Here is a 23,974-nt window from a genome sequence, read left to right as displayed (position 1 = left end):
AAACACAACTCATGAGTGTGCCACTCATTTGCTCACGTACTGTATGAATGAAGTAGTAGTGCTCTGACATTATATTATATTGGGCAAGCCCACGGGCGGTGCCGCTCTCGGGTATTTTTGGCGTTAAAACAGTTTACGCTAATTTGTATTGTAGTATTGTGACACATCCGCCAACTTTGACGCGTGCTGCAGCCGGAGTTGTTGTTGCTGTCGACGTCAGTTCGGCAAACAGTTGACAACTTTTGACAATTATACGTACCGCCGAGTGCCGAGTAATTAATAGGGATTGAGGCCACGGGCATATTGCCCATAGAGCTCTGCCAAGTCTAAGCTGAAGTACTTGTTGTTAGCTTTGAATTTTGTTTTATGGCTTTCTTTTTGTTTTGCTTTTCACTAATGGATTCTATGTAATACGCTCTCAGCTTTACTCTCTTGCCAAATTTGTTTGTTTGTTTGTTTACTTTCGGCCATCCACTCATTTATTTAGCCATAAATGTGATCATGATGTAATTTGGTTTGCCTCCTCTTCCCGTACTTTGACCACATCGGGTATTACAGCTTGCTCATAAAATTGGATACGCTTGGTAACAACTTGAGTAAATGGCTATTTAAGATTTTATGGATACGAGCGTAAAATGGATAGCAATAATATATCGCTTTTAAATATTACAATCAATTAAAGATATTAAACTTATATAGTCTCTTTATTATTACCTTAAAATTTAAAGTCATTTAACTTCTGCTATATAATAATAAAGGTATATTCAAGGAACATTATAAAGTATTAGATAATTTTAAGTATCAATCTTAACTGAATATATTAAATATATATATTTAAAATAATTTGAATTTTCTTTATTATTACCTTAAAAAATGTAAATAAATCATATTTTTCCTACTACTTAATAATATACCCAAAATAAATCCAATCTCTAATCCGTCATATTATTTTAAATATTACAATTTATTGAAATTGATTCAAATTAATAAATATTGAAGTGTAAATATATGATATATGTATGTTTAAAGGTTTATTCATACCCATATACAAAATTAAGAAAAATTCTGTACGGTTGTCAATAAAATAGCTTTAGTCCCCCTTATAATTCCATGGGAATGAAAGGGTATTAAAAAGCGTGCACATGAAATATAGAGCTTGACTTTCGCTTTTGCCGTTGATATTGGCTGCATTTTGTGAACTTTGTTTTGAACTTGAAATCGGAAATCGTTAAGCATCTGCATAATTTCAAGATCTACCCATACGCGATGCGATGCGATGCGATGCGATGTGATGTCGGCAACAAATCAAAAGCTTGTTCAACTTTTCCCTGGGGACAATGAGTTGACATTTCACTTTTCACTTTAAGTGCTCTTGTTGTCCGATAAACTACTGTCTGTGTGTGAGAGTGTGTGTGTGTGTGTATGAGTGTGTGTTTTGGTTTTTTTGGTCACTTTAAGAGCGATATTCAACTCTGACTTCAGACGCATTGCATTTCCGCTCGACGCCAGCCCTTTTTTTTTTGTTTATCGCTGCAAACGATACGAATACGCTTACTTTCGTATTATGCACACACAAACACCAGTGCATTACCAACACATACACGCATGTATTATACATGCACTGAATACAGTGGCTTATCAGCTAAGAGACAAGGGCAGCGCTGTTGGTGGCGGGTCATAAAATGAAAGTGATTGATGTCCCTTGGGAAAGTCATGAGGCCAACTCGCAGTTCTCTTCTTCGGCGAAAATAATCAGCAAAAATGGTTAACATAGCGCGCTAATCTGTCGCTAATTGCTTCTTGATGTGTTTATGATCCTAAGTCAAGAACCACAGGTAAACGAATAATCACTTACCTGTTTCGTCTTGTCTCGTCTCGTCTCGTCTCGGATTCGTTTTAATGACGTGCAATAAATGAGCTCTCAGCTCTCGTCTGACTCATGAGCTCTATGGCAAATTTTACGGTTGCTGCCGTCTAGCATGAACATGGCAATTGCCCGATCATAAAAATGCTGTGTGGCAAGCCAAAAATAAACAACAACAACAACTTGCAACTGCCTTCGAGTCGACTACAAAGAGTCGATGGGCAAACAAAAGGAATACACGAATACTGAGGAAGTGGCCAACGGTTTTGTGGCAATGTCTCCATCGTCATGACTAAGCGTTTGTTTTGCTCAAAGGGAAACCAATTGATTCCTTCCTGTTGCATTCGAGCAAGAGCCACAAACAAAATCTAAATATTTAACGACTAAATTGAATCTGAAGGCGAGCGCGCACATTAGTCAAATTTTCCTCGGCACGACTCGAGACTTGGAACTTGGACTTGGGGTTACCTGCTGGTTATAATCAATAAAACATAAACAGTGGGCCGACAACTCGACTGAGTCTGAGTCTCTGTCTGAGTCTGTGTCCGAGTTGCAGCCCATCACGTAATGGAAATTGTTACAAGAAAAGCCTACCCAAACAACAACAAATACCCATACATATGTATACATGTATATATATAGTATATACATACTTGTATGCTATGTAAATACATATGTAGAAATTCAAATACTTCGTCGTCTTTGTCGTCGCCGTTGACGTTGCTGTCGACAGCCAAGCGAGAAGTTTTGTTTGGGCATTCTGTCAGTCAATGGACCGGCCTTTCAATCAGTCTTTTGCAGTGAAAGACCCCCGCAGATCTGAAGTCTGGAGTCTGGAGGTTGGAGGAGTCCGAGGTAAGCGCACTTGAACAACCGTTGCGCTGCCTTGAGCTGACTTCACGAATCAGATCATTGATACGATACGAATACACTGTGCATTATTTGTTTGCCCTTCGCTCTTCACATGATTTGTGGCTTTAATCAAAAATAAAAACAGCAAACGAATTCATTCCTTGATTTGTTAGTAGTAATATTGCATCGCGATTAGTGAAAACACGTTTGGACCCTTTGAAATATTTTGATGATAAACCATCTGCAACTGATATTACTACTTGACGACTTCAACAACTGACGAAATACGAGTATGTTAATGAATTTCTGTGTGTTTATTTCTTTTTTTTTTTTTTTTTTTTTTTTTTGTGTACCGCAATGTCGTTCATAATAGCAATGTAAACGCAGTTATTTTTTTTTAATTTTATTATTTTTATTGCGTTTTTCATAATTCAATTCCAGCTACAGCTGATGTTAAATGTGGTGGCTGCCTGCCTGCCTGCTAGGTACGAGTATTTTGTGTTCATTGTTCCTGCTTCGCTTTTGTATCGGGGATTTTGTATTGTGTCCCATAAACAATACAAGTACAGCGCATAAACTGAGGCAGCAGCGACTGAGGCGTCGACTGCGACTGCGGCAGCGACGATGTCGACGTCGAGTCCAGTGAGAAGTGCGTGCCGGCGAATTGGCTGCCTACCTACTAAGTACTTAGAATTGAGGCAGCTTTTGATGCTAAGACCAATGGAAAAATGTTAGTAGTAGTTGGAGAGAATACAACCCACGCAAACGAAAGCTTTGCCCGAAGGGGAAGAAGATTTCTATGGCGCTTAGAGCACTTATCAAACGAACATAAACACAGAAGGGGGACCCACTCAGAAGCAGCAGCAAGCAAGCAGAAGCCGCATGCCTGCCAATGCCCTATTATTATCCAAAAGCAAATAAACGCAGTCCAAACGGTCGCATGTTGATAGATCTGGCAGCCAGACGGTGTGGCATAGGGGCAACCAAACAGGCAACAGAGAACGAGACTGAAAATGGAAACGGAGACGGAGACGCAGACGGAGAAGTTGACGAAGATAGAGGCAGAGACATAAACGACGACGACGACGTCACAGCGCCATCAATGTGCGACTCTTTTTTTGCTGCATGCATGCAGCAGGCAGCGGGCAGCGGGCAGAGGGCAGCGGCAGAAGGCAGCAGGCAGCAGCGCGGCAGATACAAAATTCCAGAGCGCACGCGTTCTCAACTTTAGTTCTTTGCGAGTGGCCAACGTGTTCGGTTCGCTGCGTGGCCAAGAATCATCACAAAGCAGTTTTTGAGTTTCGACTTCGAGCAACGAAAAGAAAACGGAAAAGTGACAGCTGAAAGTGGAAAAAAACAACAACAATCCCGTCGAGAACATCTATCTCTTTTCAACTCTCAGTGTTATCGTGTGTGTGTGTGCGTGTTTTAGCCGGGTTTCGGACCAAGTTTTTTGTTGTTTATCGCAAAACAAGAAGCATCTCGGGCTAATCAATCACTCATTCAATATGGCAATTTCTGAGATACATGCAGCGGGCAGCTGCAAAGCTGTTCCACCAAGCAGCAGATGCTACTTGCAACGCACTGGCAACAGGAACAGAAACTGGCCACAATCTTCCCCTCTGACTTTGGGATCAACGCATGCGTCGCTGCCGCTCTTCTTCATGCTGCTGCTGGCAGCGATGTTGACTTCGTGCTTGGCACTGCCTTGTAAGTAACATACTAACTACACTCGGTACTCATGCCACATCGAGAGGCTGCAGCTACTACATCTTCGTCTTCGTCTGCATCTTCGTCGTTGTCTTTGTCTTCGTCATCATCATCATCATCAGCAGCAGCATCATTGTTGTCGTAATAAACTTGTTGCACTTACGAGTTGCTGCTGCTACTGCTGTTGGGGATCGCATCAGGCCTTTGACTTATTTTGCGGCTGCATTTTCTTCTTCTCATTTTTTTGTTGGCATAATTCAAAATAGACGCTTACGCTGCGCTCAGTTGGCGTAATTATGCCACGGAAGAGGCGCCGCCAAAGCCAAAGCCAAAAGCCACAACTTCCAGCCCTACTCCTGACTCTCAACTCCGCCACTTGGGTGTCATATATAAAAGTCCCCCCCGCACACTTTCCCATCTCTCCAACTCTGGCAGCAGCGTGCGAAAGTTCAATACTGTTTAGTAACATCGCAATTGAGGGGCTCGCTGAGTTCAAGTTGTGTCTTTGCGATAAAACGCAGATAACAGGAGCGGTTCAGTCAATTGGGGTTGGTCTCGTCCATTGCCCCCTTACGCCAAACGATTGCCCATTCAATTTAATTCTAGAAAGAGACCGAGAGAGAGAGAGAGAGAGAGTTCTTTCTGCGTTCTTTGTTGGAATTGTGCGGAAAGAACAGAACCATTGCTAATCAATGAAGAAGAAAATGACAAACTAAGCGGAAATAATATGCAAATGCTGATATAAGTATTTGTCCATTTATGCTGATACGCACTCTGTAATGGGGAATTCTTACACATTCACAATTTTCACAAGAATCAACTGAATGTTTGCATTCTAGATAATGCACAAAATGTTGAACTTTTTGGGAATCCTACTGATCACACGATTTACGTTTTATAACTGTCTTTAAAAATGTTTATAGGCAATTATATTCAATTAGAATGTCGGATAAATCAAATTAAATTGTTGCCTTTGTAATCACACACAGCACGCAACATTAGAACATTTTAATGTTCTGTCATATCTTTATTTAGTACTCACGTATTTATTTACTATACATTTGTAAACATTTTAAACTTCTAGCGAATTGCACTGGTAATCATATAAAATGAAAGTTGTATAATTATATTAATTTATAAAGTCTCATAATACTTTAAAATTCAAATTCACATCCTATGTTATTGAATTTTTATTGACACTCCATTTAAATAATGTTTCTTTAACAGTTTTTCTAAATTCGTTATATGCAATTATCTTCACTTAAAACGTCTAATAATTCTCTTAAATTGTTGCATTTTAATTTAATAGTCACATAAGATGCTTCATTAAAATCCTCTGTCATATACAATTTATTTACTATACATTTCTATAAATTTTCTTTTGACATGAATTCGTGTTGCTCAATTTTCTTTTAGACTCGAGAGAGAGAAATGCGTGTAACTTCATATTCTGCTACATTTTATTTTTCATATTTAACACATTCAAAAACATGAAAACATATGTATATACGAATGTTTTCCCACCTAAGAGACATGCCACACACCACACAACATGAGGCCATCTCAATACGTCCAAAAAGATAATTTTCTAACACACACACACACACTCGCATGCTGACTTTGAAGTATATATATTCGTATGTGGAGAGACTAGAGACTGGAACTGGCAGATGACACTGCTCCGGTTTAGGCAACTGCAACAGCAGCAACAACAACAACAGCAACCAACAGCGGGCGGTGCAGCAGCAGTCCCGAAATCGATTTCTTTTATTTTTCTGTAAATGCCATTTCATTTGGATTTGTCTTTGTTTTTGTTTTGTGCCGCATGCTTTGTCCCATTTTAAGACATTTAGACACTTGGTCGCTATCCCTAATAGTGTTGTTGTTGTTGTTGTTATTGTTATTTTTGTTGCAAGCATTCCCAAAGGGATTGAGTAGATGTGGCATAGAAATGGTCATGGGGCCCACCTCCGATGCATATCTCTTCGAGGGGTAGAAGATAACTAATTTTCAAGTTCCACGAATGCAGTTGCATCTATAAGATGCGTGAGCATGTGCGACTGTGTCTGTGTGTGTGTGTGTGTGTGTGTTTGTCGGGAAGGAACAATCGACTCATAAATAAAGCAGCTACTTTGGGTGACTGCCAGTGGTAGTGTTGGACGAGGACGGACGAACGGACGGAGGCGGGTTGCCTGGTCTCGTTGGGTTTGTTTATTGTGTTACTAATTTGGGATTCCTCATATGTGTGTGTGTGCCCGGAATGTTAATCACTACATCGACCACTTGGACGCATTTTGAATTATGAGGCGATGGTGGAGGCGGTGGGCAAGAATTTGGGTTGTTGTGGTCGTGACGTCGTCATGGACATGTTTCATCTATGATCGGCAACGGGCAAAAGGGAACGGAAAGGGGAGCGTCTGCCTGTCCGCTTGCCAACGAAAACACTTTGTGAATGAGAATGTGTGAGAAAATGCAATGCTGATGATGACGACGATAATACGTCTACGACTATGAATGGGTTTGTCTGTGTCTCTCTGTCTCTCTCTCTCTCTGAATGTCTGACTGTCTGCCTGTCGTCGTCGTGGCCATAAAATAACATTCGATGAGTATGCGATGGCAGTTATATTAGTTTATTATTCCTTTAAATTGACTATTTATCTATAGAGCAGCTCGGCTATTAATACTAAGTATCTGATGCATTTGGCTTTTTGTATGTATTTTTTATTTGTAATTAATATGAAATCATGACACGATCGTCACACAGAGAAAGTTGAATATATGGAATGATGATAAACCTAAATGGAACAACAACAAGTTTACATATTAATCTGAATTTTATACAATGTTTATAATTTGTTTGTTTTTCTATTGCTCATTTTTAGCCGAGACAACAACCATCTTGCCAAGCGCTGATATTGAGTTAGCCACCACAGTAATTCCACCACAACAACCACTGAATGAAGCCAATTCCCCACTATCATCGACACCATCAACTGTTGCCGCCGCTGTCAACGAATCAATTGTGAAGATCGAACCGTTGAAAACAAGTGCTGCCGAAGTTGCGGACGAATTTGTTCGTACCAGTTTTGTATCTTTGGGTGGCGAGGGACTTGAGCAGGGCATACGCAATGCGGTGAAATCCGAGGTTGAATTGGAAATCGAAGCGGATTCGTCGGCTGCCGCTGCCGTCGAGCCACAGCAGGCGGAAGAACAAGCTGACAAGGAGCAGAACACAACAGACACTCATGTTGAGCATACAGGTAGGTTTTGCTTTGGCAGCAAACAGAACTTAACAAATGCTAAATCAAGTGTCACATCTTTAGATGCAGCTCAAGGTGTGCGAGAGCCGAAAACATTGGATGCGGAGGCTGAGACAAATGCAGAGCCACAAACAGAGGGCGAGAAGGCAACCCACGTCGTTGAGGACAGCGATAAATTGTCTCCTGTCGCAGAGGCAGAGGCAGAGGAAAAGGCAGATGCAGAGGCAGAGGAGCATACTGAAAAGACAGTTGAAGAAATTGCCAATAACAACAACGATAAATCGACTTTGGAATCGGTCACCGAAGAAAAAGCTGACGCAGTTGCAGAATCCCAATCAGAACCAGAGCCAGTTACTGACAAGACCGTTGAGCAAGTGGAACCGGAGCAACCGAACAGACCTTTGCCAAGTGTAACCAGCGATCTCGTTTCTGTCATCTTCGATGAGAACCGTGCGATTACCGAGCAACCCATAACGAACAGCAATCGCGAAGCTTTGGAGCAGGAGCATGACAAGGTACTTTTGGCCGAGCAGAAACCAGAGCCAACATTCGAAGTGACCAAGCATCAGGTGACAAAGAAGCAAGGTGTGGAAGATTTGCTGCCCATTGAGGTGCCCAATGAGGCTGAGGAAAAGCAAGAGGAACCAGAGGCTGTTGCTGCTGCTGAGCCAGAGAAAGAGCCAGAGACTTTACAAGCAGTTGAAAACACACTAAAAGCAACAACGGAAAATGCAGTGCAAGTCAATGAAATCGAAGAGAACATCATTGATAGCGATGCAAATGATAAGGAAGTACAACAAATTGCTTCAAGCAGCGCACAGCCAGAGCATGTTGAGTCTACAGAGCCAACAGTGAGTGTTGCTGCGCCTGTGGAGGAAGTTGCTGTAGAGGCGAATAAACCAGTTGATGTCGCCTCAGTAGAATCGTCGGAAGAATCGTTGACGCCCACTGAAGCCAGCATTGGTCAGGCAGAGAATGCAGAAGCTGCTGTGGCTGAAGCTGAGAGTGAAGCTGAAAAGAAACCCGAACCTGAAGCTAAGCCTGCGGAATCAATTGTGGTTGTGGGCGAGTCCAGCTCAACAGCTTCCCCCGTTGAGTCCGAAGCTGTTGAAGTGGATAAGGAATCTGAGGCTGATAGCGATGAATCTGAACAGAAAACTGATCAACCTGCAGCTGCTTCGGCTGAAAAGGACTCCTCGGAGGAATCTGATGAACTGTCAGCAGATGAACCAAAGGCCAGAGCAGAGGACAGCACTGCCACACCTCTCGTCTCTTATCCACCACACAATGCTGGTCAAACTTTCGATAGCAACCTGGCTGATGAACGCAGCGCTTATCTCTCGTTGTCGTCTTCTAATCGATCCACGCTGATTATTGCTCTGTGCTCTGGAACCGCTGTTATATTCATTGTCATCTCTTTGGTCATTTTCGTATTGTCTTTCCAACGTCAACACGGCACTCTGGATATTGAAATGCAAGAGCAGCGTCTGGGTAAGGATACTCTCGATGAGGAGGATGCACAGATGAAGTTGCTTGATGTGGATCTTTCGACTCCCGTGATTATTGCCATGGGCAACGAGGAGACCGACGAATGTCTCTAGACACTTTACTCAGACTGCTTTCAATGCATTGTACATATTTATTAACTTTGAGATTGCATTTTTATTAAGTGAAGCAGCATTCAAGGGACTTTCAGCTAGCTCCTCCAACTGGTTGTTACAATTTCCGGCTCCAAATTTGCTGACTGACATAAAGCTATTCTGTCAACAAGCTGCGAAATAATCAAGAACAACAAAAAACACATACGAGAAATACAAAAAAATCATTTGCCATATTGTTTAATTATAGCTGCACTCTATACAATAAGTTTCTATCTTTCAAAACACAAAAATTATTTATCTTTAGGAATTTGATTAGATGTAAGCCAACATACATATGTATATTGAGTATCTGATGAAAACCCAGAATAAATATTTTCAATTGATACAAAACCGACTAATGTCTTTTTCTTTTGTTTAATTAAGAACTATTTTGTTTAGCTAGAATCATGAGCGTATGTAATTCCTTTTTTGAATAAACGAATACATAATACGTTGCGGTATTTTTTCACAGTTTGATTTCAAAGACATTTTATTCTCAGCCACAAAGTATGCTACGTTTTTTTTTAAATTTTAAGAGGCGATCTCAAACCTTACAATTGTTGAGTGGTTCTTCAACAGCTGACATCATATCCCTTAAGCCAACGATTATGATTTCATATAACCAATTTAAAAGAGCTGAGATGGAAATATAATTATTATTATATGGCCATGACAACCCTTTTATCGGATCTTGGCCTGAAGCGCAATGTGCCTCCACGCGTCTCTGTCCTGAGCGCGCCTTCGCCAGTTGGTAACACCAAGTGTGGACAGGGTTTCCATCACCTGGTCTTGCCAACGCGTTCGGAAATATAATATATTATGTAAAATAATATTTTTTTCATAAAGAATAGCAAAAGTTTAAGATACATTTATAAATGAAAGGGTAATTATTCTTGCGAATTTTTTAATAAATATTTTTGCAAAAAACAAAAGTTTATTTTCAATTAAATTATTTTGTTTACATTGATATATTTTATTTGTTTACCGCATCTGACAATTTTCCCAAGCAAAGTATATACAAATGATTTGATTTTGATGGACTTCCTGAACTTTTGTCATAACTCAATTTCATTTAACTTTGCGAACATGTGTGAAAATGGAATTTATCTTGACAGAAAAATATTGAATATAGTTTACTTTATGATTTATCAAGATTTTTCCTAATTAAAAATTGTACGCTTTGACAAGTCACATCGTATATTAAAAAAAAATAAACTGCTGCCTAATCGAATAGTCACAAAGGTCAACCAGAAGTGATTTAATGCCCCCGACACTCTCAAATGGCATCCAACGCAACTTGCGGCATGAGTGCGACTAATTGCATTGGATGAAAAGCTTTGCCGAGGCGGCATTTCAAAGGCGTATTTAAATTAGTTCATTACAACGAGAGCACGATCGGTGAGATAAAGAGAAAGAACTAGCGAGGCAAGAGTGTGAGAGTGTGAGAGAGGGAGCGAAAGCTGAAGAGCTGCAAGTTTATGTTCTCAACTTGCAACATAATAAATAGGCGCATATTGAACTTTTCCACCCGTCATTAGTTTGGAGCACAATGAGAGAAGAGGCGCTGCTGCTCATTGATTGAGTTGAAGATGTTGTCGATCTTGTTGTCGACGTTGTTGTTGCTGTCTAAATGAGCTTAATAAGCGAAATGAAAAGGCGCGCGCTCATCAGCATCTTGACCGAAATGAAATAAACAAAATCATTTTGAGATTAAGAGTCTTGTGTTTTTTTTTCGATGTGGCGTTTTGTTTTTTTTGGTGTTAGATTTTTATTTATTTGTTGATCTTATGCAATCGCCCGCACAGTGGACAAGTTAATTAAATAGCCCAAAAGCACAAAAAAAAACAAACAGCAAAGAAATAAAAATAGAATTAATTTTCGATTTCTGGGCTTGTGCTTCATCATCATCAATTTAAAAGCCATAAAATTCCAATTGACAGCATAATTTTCACAGTTTCATTTCGGTTCACTCGATGGCAATTGCAAAATTGTTCAAAAAATAGTTTGGAAATTTAATAGTGGCGAGACGACATTGTGGTCTTTGTGGCAAAATGTGAAATGTAAACCACATAAAGAAACAAAACTTACATGCTTATGCGGGATAAATAATAATAATAATAATAGACAAGATTAAGTTGCACAAACAATGGGGCGTAGCTGCGAAATGCAACCACTGTGCTGCAAGCCAAGAGAGGAAGATGGTACATATATGTTTTGCTGCTCTGCTTTTTCATTCACATTTTATTTCTTAACCCATTTCCCGGCAGCGACGCTCGACGCTCGATGCTCGACGTTGCCAGCGGCATTGTCATTTGCTTGTCTAACGCGAGTCTGCCGCTTGCTTTGCCAAAGCTCTCGCTCACGCGCCGTTCGCTCAGTGGCCGTGGCGTTGTTGTTGTCGCTGTTGCTGCTGCTGCTGCTGCTGTTGCCGCTTCTCTCCCACTGCTTAATGCGTTCAAAATAAATTCTATTTGAAACGAATTAAATAGTGTATGCAAGCATGCGTGCGTGTATATGAATCTCTATGGGTGTGTATGTGTGTGTGTGGCTATGTATGTGTCTGTGTGCGCGCTTTTTCATCTTTCACATTTGGAAGCACAGAAAATAGCAAACATGAAACATGTTGTTCAGTTTGCTTGTTGCTTTCCACGCGTGCGGTTCGCATTCGCTCTTTTCTTTCTCTCTCTCCTCACACACTCGAAGTCGACGTGTTGTGGCGTGTGAGTGTGTGTGTGTACGTTCGGGAGTGTATATTCTACTTATAATAGCCACAAAAGGTAGAATATTCTGAATTCTGTTCAAATTGTTGTCGCTATTTTCAACAGCTGTGCAAAGTTTGTGCAATACGCGGCGTATACGTAATATGCCACATATGAGACGTTACAAAGTATTTTAGCTAAGCATATTCCTAAATGCAATGTGCAACATTAAGATTTCCTAATTATTTTTGGCGCTCTTGCATGAAATTTGTCTGTGCTTCAAGGTGTGTGTGTTCTGGTGAAGAAAGTAAAATCAAAAGAACATCGAAAATATAAATCAAAAGATACAAATTCGTTTTGGTTATTTGTACACAAGAACACAGTGAATATTTAATTTATTTGAAATATAAATTTGTGTTGGGATTTGTATCGAGTATTGTTGTTGACAGTCGCTAAACATAACAAGGCAGCATTAAATAAAACATATCAAGCAAGTGACAGATGTTAAACCTAACGATCGCATTGCAGACACCCTGCAAACATTGTTTTTTGAAATCATTCGCAATATTTTTCAAAAATTAGCATATATATAAACCTTTAATTTTATATATGGATCAATTTGCTTTGTGTTTTGTTTTTTTTTTTTGCATTAAGAATTATATAGATAGGTTTAAATAAATACAGATATAGCTAAGTATAGATGATGTCTGAATTTTTGGCACAGTGTTGCTCAAGTGAGTCACGTATGTGTTCTTGGTCTCGGCCGCGGCAGTGAAATGAAATTGAAATGCAATGTATTTGATAAACAATGAGGCAGCACACACATACACACACACACACATAGAAAAGAGCATACAGCATGCAGCCTCCTTCCTCTTTCCTTCCTGCTCTGCATAAACAAAAGCCCGCCCATAAATTGTCTGCCTATTTGTGTGGTGTGCAGGTGTGTTGCGGTTGTTATTGTTGTTGTTTTGGCTTTTGATTCTTGCTGCATGCTGCGACTATATGTATATTTACCCAACTAACCACAGTGCATATCTGAAGCGTGTACTTAAGGGCAGACGGCCAGCCGCATCAACTTGGCCAAGTTGGCAGTCAAGCTGCAATAATATGACGGAGCTGCAACTTTGTCGTATATTGTTGTTAACTGTTGGCAACTGTTTAGCATTTACTTATCAAATAACTCATGCCACATAATTACATATATGTATATATATATCTGAGATGTAAATACTACTGTCATGACAACTTGTTTAGCTGTTGGCTCTCGCTTTTTTTGGTTTGTTGCCAAAGTCAAGCACATAATTGCCAAGCGGAGGCGTCTCTGTATAAACAAAGCCAAAGCTTTCACATTGAGTGCGACTACGAGTACAAGTACGAGTACTCATATTCAGCCACTGCCACTCACACTTATTGGGGCGTGCGCCCACCAATTATTGAATTTGTTTTATTTATAATTAATAGCATTTCGCCTTCAATGCAATTGCTGGAATTGGAATTGTTCGTTGTCGTATTGTGGGCAGCAATTGTTGCCATTACTCAATAACAACAATAGGAAACAAGTGTGTAACAAAATAGCCTTCTATAGCTAAATTGCTTTATTTAAATTTCAATTGAAATGCTTTCATTTCATATTAAATTACTATTCAGATCACAAACAGTATAATATGCAATAATCAACGTTATCAAATTGTCAAATTGTCGATTTATCAAATCTTGATGAGCATTTTAATTATTTATAACAATTTAATCGACAAACAAATGCCAAACACGCAATGTACATTAAGGCGATCAGTACACGTACCAGTTATATAGATATTGATAAGCATCAATCAATGCCAATCAGTATCAATCAACTTGCTTGCCAATTCTGATAGACAGATCACGGCGCTTCCCTTTGAGCTGCTTTATATGGTAACAGCGAACTTACGCAAGCCCCCATTTTCAGTTTGAGTTCCAACTGAATGAACTATTCCGCTCACTTTGTGATAGATGTATCCGCACCCACACACACACACACTCGCTCTACTCACACACCCACACGAATTGATATGCAAACATTGAGCTTGGCTCATTTCCAGCATGAATGGCGTGTTTCTTTTCGGGGCTAGCTGCCTTTACGCATGATCAATTAAGAAAAACAATTAAATATTTTGTAAAACTACAAACACAAAAAACTAGCTGCCAAATTAGCGTTTTCCAAAATCAAATGGCAAGCAGACGCACAAAGAACGGAAGTTATAAATTCCAAAATGGTCTGATATCATAGTTATTTCTGCACTCACACAAACACACACACACATGGTAGTTCCAGCACCCATGTGGCAGATGAGTTATGGCCGCTCTGCTGTTCAGGGAATAATAGAATGGTAGCTAATTCAACGACTGGCATATCAATTAGTAGAAAGCGCCAAGCGAAAAAAAGCGAGCCAACACCCAACTAATTGTGATACGTGTCTACATGTCTCTGCTACATGGCCACGCCCCACAACTAGGTGCAACCAGTAGAGTAAGAACGAAATAGTTGCACTTAAACGAAATCGAAAACACACACACAATAAACATTTTCCGGTCATTAACCGGAAAAGTGCAAAGCACAGACAAATAGCCATTAAAGATCCAGCCAAGATCTAATGCACATTTTGGTTAACACTATTTGCATTTGTATCTTGCAACTTGTGCATCCTCATTAATTGCAATTGCAATTTGATTTGTTTATGCCTCTCTAACATCATCAACAATTTTGCAGTACAGGAAAGCCCAGAAACAAACAAACAAATATTGTCGAACGTGGCCAACTAAATTTTATGGTGTTCGCATTTGGGAATTTTAAGTGCAAGCACAAACAACAATGACGACAGCCAAATGGATTTGGATTTGCCGCGTGGCTTTAGCCATCTTGCTGGGTAAGTCTCCAAACACAAAGATATACATATATGTATATGTATATATATATATGGAAACATACATACTAGATAGCTATAACTAATACTAAGTTTATTTTATTGCCATCTGCATCGATTTACGCTATTTTATGTCTCAGCATTTGCATACCCTACAAATGTTTGTTGCTAGCAGCAGGGGAGATGAGTAAAGAAAATAGTTTTTCCTTCTATCTGTTGCCTCTTCTTTCATAGAGAATGCTTTAGTCAACCTCCTCTCAACTGATTACTAAAGGTACATAGTTTTTTTGCACATGGCCAGCGGTAAACTTCATACAACTATCAGCGACCTTCACTTTTTCCATGATGATTTACAAAAAAAAGAGTGCGTCAGTCAGAGAACAGACACCCCGAGGATTTACGCATAATTTCTATTTATACAAAACTGAAACATTGAAACACTGAAATATGGCCGAGACAGTTTCATGATCATTGTACGCTGTGTATGCTGCCAAAAATATTTCTTTTCAATCGCAATCAACTAATTTGGAACAGATGAGTATGCGCCTATTAACAAGAAAATTAATTCGCAAGAAAAAGTATTTCTGGCTAACAACGAGACCTGAATACTCTTGCCGAATTTGTTGCGAATTTCCAGAGAATTTCCTCGAGTTGTAAACTATGAAATTCCCTTTAATGCGGAATGCAATTGTCCACAATATCGTGCAGCTTGTTAATGGGCATAGCAAAGTTTATGGCCAAGTTTTTATACCTCGTGGCCGGAGTTTAATAATAGCCGAAATGCGAAGCAGCATGTCTACGCTACATGCGGCCATAAATCAATCCATTATAGATGCGACACATAAGTATGCTATACATAGTCCATGGAAGTACGCCACAACCGCGACAGCGACCGCGTCGCGTCGCGATTTCTCATTTCATTTGACAAATCGCGCGTCAGCATTTGGTCGACAATTTGGCAATGAAATGGCCGTCATTCACTTGTCACAACGGAAGTCTCCGAATGTCTCCCCATCTCATAGCCGGGCTAGGCAACAACTGTTGCCGGTAGCCCACACACACGCTGTGTACTTTAGTGTGTACATTACGTATACGCAATGCGGTGCGACTGCGGCGTGACTCAAATGTGGAGCAGGTGGACTCACATGATATTTTATGCCACATAAAACGCAATGCGGCTGCCGCGACCAAAAATAAAATCACAAGGAGTCGCTGTTGGTCGTTTTAGCGGTCGTGGGAAATGAGCAAAAATATTGTGACGCACTTGTTGCTATAAATAATATTAATAGTATTATATATTTATAGTTAAGAGCCTCGTACGCTCATTAAGAAGTATGCAAAATATTTTCCAACAAATGGCAACAATTAGAATTTTATTTATCAACAATATTTTATGATATTCACGCTAACTTTATGTTTGTTTGTTTTCATTTTTTTCACAGGCTTGTGCTGTGTGGGCGCCGACGTGCCAAACGGTTATCATCGTGAGATTTGCCAGTATCGCAAGGGCTTGCCGGTGAGTTCATCAGTTTGAATATAATGATCACATTGAGTTAATAATTGTATTTTACAGATGCAACCCCACAGCGAGTATCGCAATCGACTGCTGGCAATACGAGAACAGATGTTAATACGCGCCACATTGGAGGGTCCCGAGATCTATGGCTATATATTGCCATCGACGGATGAGCATCTGAATCAGGAGGTGGCAGCCCGTGATCAGCGTCTGCATTATCTCAGCGGCTATACGGGCAATCGGGCATTTGCCGCCATCACGCAGAGTGGCGCCGCAATTTGGCTGGAAAATCGTTTTGCAAGGCAGGCAGATGGGGAACTCGACTGCGACTGGCAGATCTTTCTCAACGATGGCAATGTAACCATTGCCGACTGGCTGGGCAGTCAATTGCACATGAATAAACGCATTGGTGCCGATCCGCAGCTGGTGCCGCATCATCTCTGGCTGACTTGGGAGCGCGAGATGGCGGCAAAGTTTCTGAAGCTGATTCGAGTCAATAGCAATCTGGTTGATATGATTTGGGATCCGGATCGTCCAGAGCCACCCAAGCATCATGTGATTGAGGTGCAACCGCGTGACTATGCTGGCGAAAAGTGGGAGGATAAAGTTAATGAGCTGCGTCGCCGATTGAGGCATTTGAACTGCGATGCAATGGTGGTCACCTCGCTAACAGAGATTGCCTATCTCCTGAATATTCGTGGCACAGACATTCCTTATACGCCTGTGGTGAAGGTGAGATTTATACACTCAACTGCCTGAGAATTAATTTCATTTATTGTTTACCTTTCAGTCTTTTGTCATTGTCAGCCATGAGGATATATTCTTCTATGTGGATCATGCCAAGATTAGCATCAACATTGATCTGCATCTCCGCACAGATTGCTACAACGAGAACTGTGTCAAGTAAGTCAAAGAAACTTGTATTAATATAACATAGTAATGTTATTCCCTTCTTAGAATCAAGGAGTACCAACGTGTTTGGAGCGATATACGCACTTATGTGCAAATCTGGAAGCGTATTCTTGTGCCTGCTCCCTGTGTGCAAGAACCTGGTGCATCGGAAGCCATCTACACAGCTGTGCCTGCCAAGAATCTAGTGGAGCACATATCGCCCATTATTTTCATGCGTGCCCAAAAGAACTCTGAGGAACAGGAAGGCATGCGCAAAGCTCACATCAGAGACGGCGCTGCTATGTGCGAAGCCATAAGCAATCTCGAGGCTAGATTCTATACTGAGCTGTGGACGGAAGAGAAGATTAAGTACGAGGTGGAGCTAATGCGTCTGTCGCAGAGCAATGCCAAGGGCTTGTCGCTTCGCACTGTTGTTGCCTATGGCGAGCACTCGGCGCTGCCCTACTACATCTCTAGCAATGTGACCAACATTGAGGTATCCGACCAGAGTCTGCTGGTGATTGAATCGGGTGGACAATATTTGGAAGGAACCACCGATGTGTCGCGTACCTATATCTTTGGGGAACCCACTCGGGATATGAAGCGTGCTTATACAGCAGTGTTAGCTGGTATTCTGCATATATCCAATCTGATATTCCCGGCATCGGTCAAACCTTCGGGCGTTGATAGTGTGGTGAGAGCAAAGGTGTGGCACGAGATGACCGATTATCCACAGGAGACAGGTCATGGTATTGGCGCCTATGGTTCTGTCGAGGAGCGTAAGTAGCGAAATTGAAGAAGAGTTTTGGGAACTGAAATTAACTAATGATTTGTACCTACAGCTCCCATCTCCGTGTCTTATGGCCAGAACAGCAGCTATCACTTTAAGCAGGGTTATTTCTTTTCGAGTGGTAAGTTTATATCTCATCTCACTTAACTGCCACTTCACTTAACAGCCATACTGTAGTTAGTATACAAATTTAGATAGCGGCATACTTTCTTGCTTAACAGTAACACAACTAATTTTGTAAATCTATAATTGAATGCTTAACTGTAACACAATTAAATTTGTAAAACAATGCAGACATATAAAACAATTGTTTAGGGGCCACTTTTTTCGTTCATTGTGACTGTTAAGTGATTGCAATTTACTTTAAAGTCTAATATTTTTTATTTCTCTTCCAGAATCTGGCTTTTATAAGCGTGATGATTATGGCGTGCGCATCAAGAATGTACTGGAAGTGCTGGACAGTGGACGAACGACAACAACTGGCGAACATTTCCTAGCATTCCAACCTGTTACTTTGGTACCCTACGAACCCAAGCTGATCGATGGCTCCATGCTGAGTTCGGATGAGAAGCGAATGCTGAACAAATACAATGCCAAGATACGTAAAGATATCGGCGATGAGCTGAAGAGACTGGGCAACATGAAGGCCTTCTATTGGATGATGAATAAGACGAGACATATTCGCGAATATTTGCCAGAGGATGAATATCGTGCAGCAATGGGCGGCGTTTGCCGCACACACAGCCATTTGCCATTGATCGCAGTATTTCTGATGATCTTGGCATCGTTCATACGCCCCATGTGGCAGCTTTAGAATCGATCTACATACTTAAGTCTCTTGGTGTATGTATGTTTCTGTGTGAATGTTGTGGGTGGGTGTGAATGATTGAATGTGTTATTATGTAGTTTTAGTTAGCAATGCAAATTGAAGAGAGAATCTGGGACTAACAATTGAAAACAAATAAAACAAAAAACAATAATAACTGTTAGTAATTATGTGCCAGCACAATTTAATTCGGCTTGATCCCTGAAATAGTTGAGATACTTAAAGATACTAATACTTATGTAATGCGATTGTATAAAATTATGATTAACTTGCAAATAATTGAAAGATAAAATATCTGTTAAACTTTTTATATTAATACGAGCAAAATGTCTTATGTGTAAGGAATAACGCTGTATATTTTTCTAAATGTGATTAAAAGTAAAATATAAAATGGAGCTGGGTTGTAAATAAATTCAGAATTATCTAAAATAAGCAACGTTCTATGATCCGTGGAGCCAAATCTTCAGTTTAGTGCTGCCAACTGTTTAATATGACATCATTTTTTAAATAGCCTCTGATTACCTAAATGATATTTACATATATTTTTTTAAATGTAAAATATAAAATGGAGTTGGTTTGTAAATAAATTGAGGATTATCTGAGATGCGTTCTGCCCACTCTTCAGTTCGGTGTTGCCAACTGTTTGACATGACATCATTTTCATTAAAAGGAGCCTTCGATTACCTTTCAAAAGTTTATTATTTTTCGATATAGAAATTAATCTTTTTCAACACTTTTGAAACTTAACGATTCGCTCACTTGGTGTTATACACTTACTAAAGTTATCCACGCTGAGCGATTCTCACCACAGCCAATTGGGCTGATAAGTTTACAAGTGGGTCGGACAGTTAATGGAGAGCAGCAATCGTTCAGTTATTAATGTGATTCCGAATCGAAACCGTGTGTGTGGAAAACAATCGCTGAAAATAAATAAACGCGCTGCAGACGGGAACACGGGCAAATGATAAGATTTCAACAAATAACAAATCACATTTGTGTTGTTTAGTGAAGAGATGTCAATTGGCTGCAAACAATGGCAACAATGTTAAAAATAATTAATGTTTGTATAATATTATTGATTGCACTGCCAATTCTCAATGCGAAGAAAGTGCAAACAATTGAGTTAACCAAGGGCTGGACCTTGAGAGACAGTGATTCCCGTAAGTATTTAACCAGAAGTTTATATAGAGTAGAAAGTATAATTCAATATCTATTGAGCATGACGAATAGCCCTAATATGAGATTCATTTGATTCATTGCCAAATAATCAAATTTTGCAAAGTTTCCCCGACCTCGAGCGTTTTTTTTTGTTGTGATAAGATAAGAAACTGACGTTGACTTTTCGATCCAATTGTTATCGGCTTTTGTGAAAATTAATTGGTTGTAAATGTTATTAACTGCAGCGCCAGTGATTTGAAAGCTTTAACGAAGTGAATCCACAGTTATTACAGTAGTTCCCGTGGAAGTGACAAAGATTCCCTCTGGAGTATACACGGAGTTATCGAAAACTTATGGCGATTTCCTCGCGCCTGGAAATGATGTCAATCTACGCTGGATTGCAAACAAAACATGGATCTATAGCACAAGCTTCGAAATGGGTGCGTTTATGACAGACATTTTTAAATCATACTTTATCATCAATATCCTTATTAGCTGAACTGGGTCACGACAACATGGTGAACTTGACATTCCACGGCATTGATACGGTGTCCAAAATTAGGTTGAATGGCAATCTGCTTGGTGAAACTGATAACATGTTTGTGCGCTATTCCTATGTCGTGGGACATTTGTTGCAGTACGGCAGCGCGCTCAATCTGCTAGAGATCGAGATACTCTCACCTTTGGTGGAGGCCAATGCTCGGGCAGCGCAGCTGGAGGAACGTGGAGTTGGTGCTCCACCCAGTTGTCCAGCATCGCGCGGGAATGTTGAATGCCATCGCAATATGCTGCGCAAACTGCAAATGAGCTTTGGCGGCGAATGGAATCCGGCTGCGCTTTCATCGGGCATATGGAAATCGGTTACTGTTGAGTACTATGCTGTGGCCATTTTGCGGGATGTGGATGTGGCTATCAATCGTAATGATACTCACTGGACAATGGATTGTCGTGCCTTTATCAGTACCTCCGACTATGAGATCTTCTACGGACAGCTTGTGGTTTATGCCAGGTGAGCAGTTTATTAAGTTGATTAGCAAAATTTTAACATTTTCTTCTTAGTGAATTATTTGCGGTACCCTTTGTGGTGCCCCAACAAAAGCTCACCTATGCTAATCCGAAAATTGAATTCCAGATTCATATACCCAAAGTAAGTATGTTGAAATATTTTCTAATAGCCTGACTAATCACTGTTCGTGTTTAGGAAAAAGTAAAGCTCTGGTGGCCAAATGGCTATGGCAATCAGATGCTATATCCCGTTTCTTTCAATCTGAAGACATATCGCAACGAGGATGAACCCGGCCTGGGTTCACGCACCGACTCCCACAAGCTGCTTAATATTGGTTTCCGAACCATTGAGTTAGTAGAGGATGAGGATGGTAAATAATCGATGTTCGATTTAAGGTTTAGCTTAACTTTTTATGCAATTCGTAGATCGAGGTCGCACCTTTTATTTCCGTGTTAATGGTCATCCCATTTTTATGAAGGGCGTTAATTATGTGACAGCTAACGCACTGCCAGAGCTTTCAGCGGATTCTGATACAAGTGAGTAGGTTTGTCTTCAATCTAAAACTTTTATTAATTAATAAACTGAACTTCATTGCAGTACAACATCTTTTGAAGTCCGCCAGAGATGCCAATATGAATATGATACGTGTTTGGGGCGGTGGACTTTATGAATCAGACACCTTTTATAGCTTAGCCGATAGCTATGGCCTTTTGATATGGCAGGATATGGCTTTCACCAAGGCCACTTATCCGGTTACCGATGAGCTGATGGCATGCATGAGAGAGGAGGCAGCACAGAATGCCCAGCGACTCGCCTATCACGCCAGTCTTTCGCTGATTGTGACCAACAATGAGATCGAGTTGTATCTGGTGAAGAATCGTTCGGATTTTGGCACCGATGCAAAGCGTCTGGAAGACGAGTATAAGTTGCTCTTTTTGGGCAATCTTTCGCCAGAACTGAACATTATCTCTCGCAACGATTTCAAGCCGCGTCCTGGTCCAATGATCTCCACACCCTCGATGGGCATAGCTGAGTCGAGCAAAGAGCTGGCCAAGGATCCACAAAGTCCAAATTATGGTGATGGTAAGTAACATCTTAAAAATGTATATTAAATAATATTAATTACTTGCATTTGTAGTTCACTTTTACGAGGAAGATACTCCATCGCAAACTATTTATCCGGAGGCTCGTTTTGTGTCGGAATTCGGTTACGCCAGTCTGCCAATGCGTTCGAGTTGGCTTCGTGATCTCGGACAGAATGCCACCGAGGAGAGCTTGGCAGCACTCATACGACAGCGACAACATGATACTAAGGGATTTATTCCACTATTGCGACAAATTGCCTACGAGCTGCCATTTAATCTGCAGAATTGGGAGGATAACATCGATGAGTTCATCTACTTCAGTCAGGTGGCTCAGGCAATGTCGACCAAAAAGGCAGTTGAACTATTTCGCAGTCGTCGTGGCGATTACTTGACCATGGGTGCTCTCATCTGGCAGTTGAATGATGTTTGGGTAGCTCCGACTTGGTCCTGCATTGATTTCTATGGCAACTATAAGTTGGTTTACTTTTGGGCCAAGGAATTCTTTGCTTCCACAAGTATTTTGGCGCTTTATCATGAGGCCAGCAATCAAATCAATATAACTATCACTAGGGAAGATTATTCAGATGATCAGCCAAAGACATATAATCTCTTTATCAATACATTCCTCTGGAACGATATATATCCCAAATCTTCGATTGCACGTGCTATATCTGTTGGCGTTGACGCGGTAAGACTTTCAATATGCAAGATTTCGAAAATTATATAAATAATATTCTTTTTTTTAGAGTTCTTTGGATCAACTACGCATACCACTCGACTCTGTGCTTTATGAATCGAAAGCAAAGACAGAAATCTTTCTCGAAATTCTTTTGAAAGATGAAGATGATACGATTGTTGCCCAAAATTATTTCTATCCTGTGCCCATTAAGAATATTGTCGGCATTAGTGATCCCGAGCTGAAAGTAATGTTGTTTAAAATTCTGTTAAAGCCTGAGAAATAATTTAACTATCTTTCTTTTAGATCGAGATCCATCGAGGCGATTGTGCATCTTCGAAGCCTTACCTTAACAACTTCAGTTTACGCATAACTGTCAGGTATCCAACATTGTTTATCTATTTGGAGCTTGTTCATGAGACCTACACAGAAGTTCGTCACGAATTCTCAATGAATGGATTCACACAGACGGTGCCACGACAAATCGTCACATTGAATATTGACGAAGATTCCGAGTGCATAAAACTAACCTCAGATAATATAAGAGTCAAGACCATGAATCAGTATATGGTATAAGGTATATATATGCTTGACCAATAATTAATCCCCTGCTGTTGCTTAATAAAGATGCTTTGCTTTAGTGTGGTAATGGAAATAATTGTTTATCAATTTTGTCAAAAGTGTGTTCTATTATTAATCCATAGCAACAACAACTAAAATCCGAATTTATAAGATCATTTCACATTTTAAAATGAGACAATTAAAATCAATTTTTCAAATTTTATAATAATCATTTTAATAATAAAATAATTCTCTGCTCAGAAAAGAAAAGTAAACAATCTTTCTAACTTGTTTATAATAATAATACCGCATTATTATATTTGTTTATTTCAACAAAGAAACTATTTTCATTTCACACACAGTTTATCAGTTTAACCTCCACAAATAAATATATACATATACCACATAATTATATATTTTCTTGATTTGAAATCAAAACTTTTCTATATATACCCAGTCGTGTTGCTCAACTTTTCTATGCACGCCTCTGGCTAAAGATAGCGTAGATTCTCAGTGGAACAGCTGATGTTTTGTCAA

General features: G+C 40.1%; 3 protein-coding genes across 4 annotated transcripts; all 3 read left to right on the top strand.

The window, feature by feature from the left end:
• The first annotated feature begins 3,940 nt into the window (after positions 1-3,940).
• On the top strand, positions 3,941-9,542 carry LOC117575739 (cytadherence high molecular weight protein 1). The gene is made up of 3 exons (XM_034260088.2): positions 3,941-4,426; positions 7,309-7,686; positions 7,750-9,542. The coding sequence occupies exons 1-3, from the start codon at positions 4,225-4,227 to the stop codon at positions 9,285-9,287; spliced, it is 2,118 nt and encodes a 705-aa protein (XP_034115979.2). The 5' UTR covers positions 3,941-4,224; the 3' UTR covers positions 9,288-9,542.
• Positions 9,543-11,970: 2,428 nt separating this feature from the next.
• Positions 11,971-19,391, top strand: LOC117575548 (xaa-Pro aminopeptidase ApepP). Of its 2 annotated transcripts, none has more exons than XM_034259804.2 (8): positions 11,971-12,103; positions 14,780-14,931; positions 16,371-16,444; positions 16,502-17,176; positions 17,235-17,347; positions 17,402-18,114; positions 18,178-18,246; positions 18,521-19,391. In XM_034259804.2, the coding sequence occupies exons 2-8, from the start codon at positions 14,877-14,879 to the stop codon at positions 18,937-18,939; spliced, it is 2,118 nt and encodes a 705-aa protein (XP_034115695.1). In that variant the 5' UTR covers positions 11,971-12,103; positions 14,780-14,876; the 3' UTR covers positions 18,940-19,391. The 2 variants fall into 2 exon arrangements, with proteins under 2 accessions (XP_034115695.1, XP_034115696.1); XM_034259805.2 differs by having other exon boundaries at positions 14,775-14,931.
• Positions 19,392-19,843: 452 nt separating this feature from the next.
• On the top strand, positions 19,844-23,540 carry LOC117575993 (beta-mannosidase-like). The gene is made up of 10 exons (XM_034260490.2): positions 19,844-20,111; positions 20,394-20,549; positions 20,605-21,118; positions 21,169-21,256; positions 21,311-21,485; positions 21,541-21,651; positions 21,713-22,198; positions 22,254-22,888; positions 22,947-23,123; positions 23,183-23,540. Exons 1-10 carry the CDS (start codon positions 19,985-19,987, stop codon positions 23,450-23,452), a joined length of 2,739 nt encoding a protein of 912 aa, XP_034116381.1. The 5' UTR covers positions 19,844-19,984; the 3' UTR covers positions 23,453-23,540.
• Positions 23,541-23,974: the final 434 nt, after the last annotated feature.

The sequence above is a fragment of the Drosophila albomicans genome, chromosome 2R (assembly GCF_009650485.2).
Source record: "Drosophila albomicans strain 15112-1751.03 chromosome 2R, ASM965048v2, whole genome shotgun sequence".
NCBI classification, from domain to species: Eukaryota; Metazoa; Arthropoda; class Insecta; order Diptera; family Drosophilidae; genus Drosophila; species Drosophila albomicans.
This window is presented reverse-complemented; position numbering and strand designations above follow the sequence as displayed.

Coding starts and splice junctions, on each gene's coding strand:
- LOC117575548 (XM_034259804.2), top strand. CDS start 14,877: ATGACGACAGCCAAATGGATTTGGATTTGCCGCGTGGCTTTAGCCATC. Junction 18,115..18,177: donor CTATGGTTCTGTCGAGGAGC/GTAAGTAGCGAA, acceptor TTGTACCTACAG/CTCCCATCTCCGTGTCTTAT. Junction 18,247..18,520: donor GGGTTATTTCTTTTCGAGTG/GTAAGTTTATAT, acceptor TTTCTCTTCCAG/AATCTGGCTTTTATAAGCGT.
- LOC117575993 (XM_034260490.2), top strand. CDS start 19,985: ATGGCAACAATGTTAAAAATAATTAATGTTTGTATAATATTATTGATT. Junction 20,550..20,604: donor TAGCACAAGCTTCGAAATGG/GTGCGTTTATGA, acceptor TATCCTTATTAG/CTGAACTGGGTCACGACAAC. Junction 21,486..21,540: donor GTTAGTAGAGGATGAGGATG/GTAAATAATCGA, acceptor TGCAATTCGTAG/ATCGAGGTCGCACCTTTTAT.
- LOC117575739 (XM_034260088.2), top strand. CDS start 4,225: ATGGCAATTTCTGAGATACATGCAGCGGGCAGCTGCAAAGCTGTTCCA. Junction 4,427..7,308: donor TTCGTGCTTGGCACTGCCTT/GTAAGTAACATA, acceptor GCTCATTTTTAG/CCGAGACAACAACCATCTTG. Junction 7,687..7,749: donor CACTCATGTTGAGCATACAG/GTAGGTTTTGCT, acceptor TCACATCTTTAG/ATGCAGCTCAAGGTGTGCGA.